The sequence below is a fragment of the Octodon degus genome, unplaced genomic scaffold (assembly GCF_000260255.1).
Source record: "Octodon degus isolate 3935 unplaced genomic scaffold, OctDeg1.0 scaffold00055, whole genome shotgun sequence".
NCBI lineage: Eukaryota > Metazoa > Chordata > Mammalia > Rodentia > Octodontidae > Octodon > Octodon degus.
Genome location: NW_004524631.1, coordinates 12,260,549 through 12,266,485, shown reverse-complemented (window position 1 = coordinate 12,266,485; position 5,937 = coordinate 12,260,549). Strand labels below are relative to the sequence as shown.

The window sequence follows — 5,937 nt, the reverse complement described above, 5'->3', positions numbered from 1 at the left end:
GAAGACAACAATATGGAATGTATTAATTATTGTAACTGTCCTACTAACCTGTTTTGAACCTGTCTCATGGCTATTTGTTTTTCAATAAAATTAATAATAAAAAACAAAAAAGTTTCTTCAGCTATAGTGCAGTCAAAGTATTTGTGTGTTAGGTAGTAGAAAGACTTTCAAAAATAAAGTACTAGGAGACACAACACATGGCTAGTTCCTTTATGGCTGCATGGCACTCCATTTCTGTCATCATAACAAAATACTTGAGTCTGGGTAACTTATAAGGAGAAGGAGTTTATTTAGCACACAGTTTGGAAACTGAAAGTCCATGATCAAATCAGCTCATGGCTATGGCCTCTGGTGAGGGCCACCTTGGCTCATTTACCACATAGTGGATAGCATTATTGTGGAAGCATATTGGAGCAGAACTCCCTTGGCAAGACAGGAAGCCATAGAAAAATTGGGAAAGGATCATTCTTGCTTTTTATGACAATATCCTTTTAGAACTTAAGCAGGATCCCAAGAGATCCACATTCATACCTTTCAAGGTTACTTCTCCCAGTAACCCAGGCCTCTCCCACTAAATTGCACCTCTTAAACATCTACCACTTCTGAGCACCACCACACTGAGGTCCAAGGTTCCAACACATGAATCTTTTGGGAACCCACTTAGAGCAGATCCAAACCATAGCAGGCTGGATTGAGCATCCAGGGATAAGGCTCACCTACTTCCCTAGGCTGAGATGCTAACTTTGTTGAGAAGCTATAGCTATAGCTTATGGCACAGCAGAAGAGTTGCTATTGGGCCACGCTGCCAGAACTTACTGGAAATCTGCTTGACACATTGCAGGAAAAGTTCTTCATACAGAGATGTCTCACTGCAGGTAATTCTATAAAGAATCATCCCAGAGGAGCACGGAATAAGATACTCAGTGCTCAGTGCTGCTGGCTACAACGCAGTACGGTAGCTTAGAGCTGGAGAAGCTACTAGTGCTACAGGATCTAGGTGCTTGTGAAGTCTAAAGTTGCAGGACCTGGGTGCCAGAGAATCATTGATAGTATAGGAGCTGTGCTTAGAGAAGCCTCCCACACTCCGAAACTTGGATGCCAGGCATGCTGTGTGCGTGAGGAGGCAGATGACAAAGCCACCTCTGCTACAGGAGCCTGTTGCTAGACAAGAAGCCTTGGCTGGAGGAGCCTGCTAAGTGAGCCCATAGAACAAGAAAGCAAAGCCCCCTGCTCCTGCCATGCATCTATGGCGCCCTCTACTGACAAGATTTATCATTGTGCTGGCTGATAAAGGAAAAATAGCTAAGGAGATTCCAATCCATTGTTGGGCAGCAGATGAGAAAGGGTGAATTTAGAGCCAGAAAGCAATAAATTGATAATTTTTCAGAGTTATCAAAAGAAAGACAGAAAGATTGTAGTAAACGTAAGTTTATTGACTATGAGAAAAGGGAAGCAGATACTTTAATCTTTCTAGAAGAAATTTTGAACCATCTGTTCAGAGGAATTCAAATATCTGAACATTATATGTGAAAAGAGAGAAAAACAGGATGAAATATTAACAGTATTGAGTTTTGGGTATTAGTCCTTTCTGCTGTAACATGTAAACTATGTCAAATCAAGTGTAAACATGACCAATGTATTGCCTTCTTTATGAATTCATAGCAAACATAACTTCTCCAGAAGTGTACTGTGATTGGAGCTGGTGTCTAGGATAATGCATTGGAATAGGCACAGAAGACACAAATAACAACCCAAATATAGATGTATATCAGCTCCTATGTAAGAATTCTGACATGGATGGGTCCAGGTCAGCAGGTTAACTCTGATCTTCACAGGCCACTCAGGGACATTGCTCCAAGTCATTGCTTCAACTTTACCATCTCCTACGATATGGTTGTCAGTTGCACCCTTAGCCATGGATCACTGTGGGCTCCATGGGAAAAGGAGGAAAGAGAAGAGAGGTTTCCCCAGTGTCTTACAACATGCCTGGAAGCAGCACTTATTACCTCTTTTCACTTTCCTTTGGAAAGAACAAAGTGAGGCTGGCAAATGTAGACTCAGCCATATTCTGTTACTTCCAAAGAAGAGGAGAAGGGTTTTGAGTAGAAGATTTGCAGTTTCTGCCTCATATAGCTTTCCTTCTTCTGTTTTACTCTACCCGCTCCACCTAGCACCTCACATGCCCTACACTAGCATTCTATAATGGAATGATGTTCCCAGCCCTTTTCAGACTTTTATGTTTTAAAACGGTCTTGCTAAGGCTGGCCTTGGACTTGTTATTTCTTTTTTTAAAATTTTTTTAATTTTTTTTTGTGTGTGGCCAGCTCAGCCCACCAGGGGGCAGGGCTGGCTGGCATGTGGTGCTGGGGGATTGAACCGCGGTCCCCATGCTTTGCTGAGCTTGTTCTAAGTAGGTGCTCTAGACCACTGAGCCATCTCACCAGCCCCTGGACTTGTCATTTCTTTTGCCTCAGTCTCCCAAATAGCTAGGACTACAGATGTGTACCACTATATCTGGCTTTTTTGCACTTTTTGCTAAAATCATGGAACTCTTGATTCAACACAAGTTTGCTGAGAGTTACACACTTAGAGCACAGACATTTACTTGTAATAATTTTTCCACCAGTTTCCAGGAATTGGTTTGAGACATAGAAATGTAATGTGGATACTTATAATGATCCCAAGGAAAACGGAAGAGGAAATAGAGTTTGTCAAGGTTTCAAGCTGGTACATAATCAGCATGTACATTATGGAATATTGTGTCCATGTCCAACTTCCCCTTAATAGACTTCAGTTTCTTCTGATTACTTTTTATCCAGCTCTCCTACATAGCAGGATGAGATTTCTAGGATTCGAATTCCCTGTTTCCCAAATATAAGCAGTTGATCTTAAAGTTACATAACATCTTTGTGATTCTGTTTACTCATCTGTAAAACACAGATGAGCAGAAAATTGAGCTATAATCCAGGATATTCCAGAGGCTATGGTAGGAAGATGGCAAGTTCAAAGCTAGGCTGGACAACTTAGCAAGACCCCTGTCTTGAAAATTATGGCAGGTTGGCTGGGGATATTGTTCAGTGTAATAATCAGTTTACCTAGTATATATGGGTTTGATCCCTAGTACTGCAAAAAACCCAAATTAAACAGACAGACAGACAGACAGACAGACACACACACACACACACACACACACACACACTTGTGTGATCACAGAAGCTCCCTCATAGGGTGCAATGAAGAGTCAATGAACTACTTTGTGGAAAGCACTTGACATGGTCTCTGTTACCTTGTAGGTGATATACAACAATTCACATCTATTAAGTATCCTGGAAGAATTTTCTTTTACTATATTATTATTATACTGCTCTGTTTCCCTGTCTTCAGCCTGTTGAACTACACAGACCCCTCATCTTTTCTACTCATTCCATATGTCATTTTTATTTTTTGTGTTTTCTTTTTAGGTGAAGATATTGGGAAAAGTCAACAACAGGAAATTTCTGGAGAAGTTTCATTCCACAGTGAGAAACTTGATAGACACACAGAAATTGATTCCTTGTGTTCCATCTTAGAAGAACTGTGGCAAGAGCAAAATTAAACCTTTAAATCATATCAAAGCATTAATTAAGGAGAAAGGTTGTCAATGTCAAAACATTGAACAAATAATTCATTTGACTATTAAGTTTGTTCTTTTAATTAAGGCACTCAGTAACTGTGACACACTTGTAAAGAGTTTGAAACTTACTTTAAATTCATATAACCATAATAGAATCACTACAACAAAAAACCTTAATAAAGCTTCTGGAGATGGTAACAGTTGTCTTTCCTCTACAGAGAATGAGCATACAAACACAGGAGTGAGTTCCTGTGAATGCAGTCAGTGTAAAAAATCCCACAGTCACAAACAAGCTCGCATCCACTGACAGCAAAGTTATTTTGTGGAGAAACTTCATGTATGTACTGAATTTGAAAAGGACTTCACCCGGAAGTCACATCTCTTAGAACAAGAAAAAAATCATGCTGGAGAAAAATCCCATGAACACAACAAAAGTGAGAAAGTCTGCACTCTGAAGCCACAAGTTGAGCCCCATAACATTATTTATAGATATGAGAAGCCCTGTGTATGTCCTCAGTGTAGGAAGGTCTTTACTCTCAAGTCAAACCTCATTACTAATCAGAAAATCCATGCTGAGCAGAAACCCCACAAGTGCAGCCAATGTGGCAATGTGTTTTTCCAAAATTCAGATCTCTTCAGACATCTGAGGATTCATACAGGAGTAAAACCTTATCAGTGCAGTGAATGTGGAAAAGGCATCTCGCATGATTCAGACCTCAGTAACATCAGAAATCTCACACTGGGCAGAAACACTATGCCTTCAGAGAATGTGGGAAAGCATTCAGCAGAAAGTCAGCACTCTGGATGCATCAACAGACTCACACAGGAGAGAAACCGTATACATTCACTGAATGTGGAAAAGGCCTTCATCCAGAAGTCACACTTCAACACACATCAGCTAATTCACACTGGTGAAAAACCTTAGGAATATACTGAGTGTGGGAAATTATTCACCAAAAAGTCACAACTCCATGTGCATGACAGAAGTCACACAGGAGAGAAGCCTAATATATGTATAGAGTGTGGAAAGGTCTTTACTCATTGGACAAATCTTACTACACATCAGAAAACTCACACTGGAGAGAAACTCTATATGTGTGTGGAATGTGGGAAGGCTTTTACTGATCAGTCTAGTCTCATCAAACACCAGAAAACTCATATTAGAGAGAAACCCTATAAATGCAGTACTTGTGGAAAAGCCTTCATATGGAAGTCATGCCTCAAAATCCATCAAAAATCTCATATCAGAGAGAGACACTATGAATGCAAGCAATGTGGAAAAGCGTTCATCCAGAAATCAACACTAAGTATGCACCAGAGGATCCACATGGGAGAGAAACCCTATGTCTGTCCTAACTGTGGGGAGGTCCACATCAAGAAATCATACTTCATTGCACACCATAGGATTCATACTGGGGAGAAGCCATATGAATGCAGTGACCATCGAAAATGGTTTGCTGAGAAGTCACAGCTCCATGTGCATCAAAAAATTCACACAGGTGAGAAGCCCAGTGTTTGTACTGAATGCAGAAAGGCTTTTGCTGACCAATCCAATCTTATAACACACAAGAAAATTCATACTAAGGAGAAGCCCTATACCTGCAGTGACTGTGGTAAAACCTTCTCCTGGAAGTCATGCCTCAATGTGACTTCAGAAGTCCCACACTGGAGAAAGACACTATGAATGAAGCAAATGTGGGAAAGCGTTCATTCAGAAAACTACACTCAGTATGCATCAGGTCATTCATATAGGAAGGAAGCTGTACACTTGTGTAAAATGTCAGAAGGCCTTCACTAGCAGGTCAAATCTCATTAAACACCAGAAAATACACAGTGGAGAAAAACACTGTAATAACCTGGTGATTGAAATAACCTTCATGTAGCAGTTCCAGCCAAGTGTACATGAGTTATGCCTGAGAGGGGATGGGTAGTGCCAGGAACTGCAATCTCTGGGGGGAGGGGTGGGAGCAGGCATGAGAGGCTGTGGCTGGAGTGCACAGAAGACAAGTGAAGCCAAATGTCCTTCCACTGAGTAGAAAAACAAGTTCCAGTATCACCACAATTGACATACAGTTAAATACAGAGTGACTTTCAGATGAAGGACTTGAATAAATGGCAATGATCATGTTTGGCTACATAACTGATACAAAGACACTCAAACTCCTTCAAATTTTAAAAATAAAGACCTGAGGAAATGACTTGTCATCTCATGTTTCAATTCTCAAAAAATGGCTTATGAATACAGCACTGATTAGTTTTTTGTACCCTGCTGCATAAAAGTGCTCAACACTGGACAGAATTGTTTCACACTCCTTGGATGGGGA

General features: G+C 40.6%; 1 protein-coding gene across 1 annotated transcript; it reads left to right on the top strand.

Moving 5' to 3' along the window:
- The first annotated feature begins 1,627 nt into the window (after nt 1-1,627).
- LOC101560609 (zinc finger protein 41) lies at nt 1,628-5,297 on the top strand. The gene is given in 6 exon segments (XM_023717812.1): nt 1,628-1,636; nt 3,462-3,518; nt 3,924-4,332; nt 4,335-4,471; nt 4,473-4,746; nt 4,897-5,297. Coding segments are annotated over 6 exon segments (1,287 nt in total).
- Nucleotides 5,298-5,937: the final 640 nt, after the last annotated feature.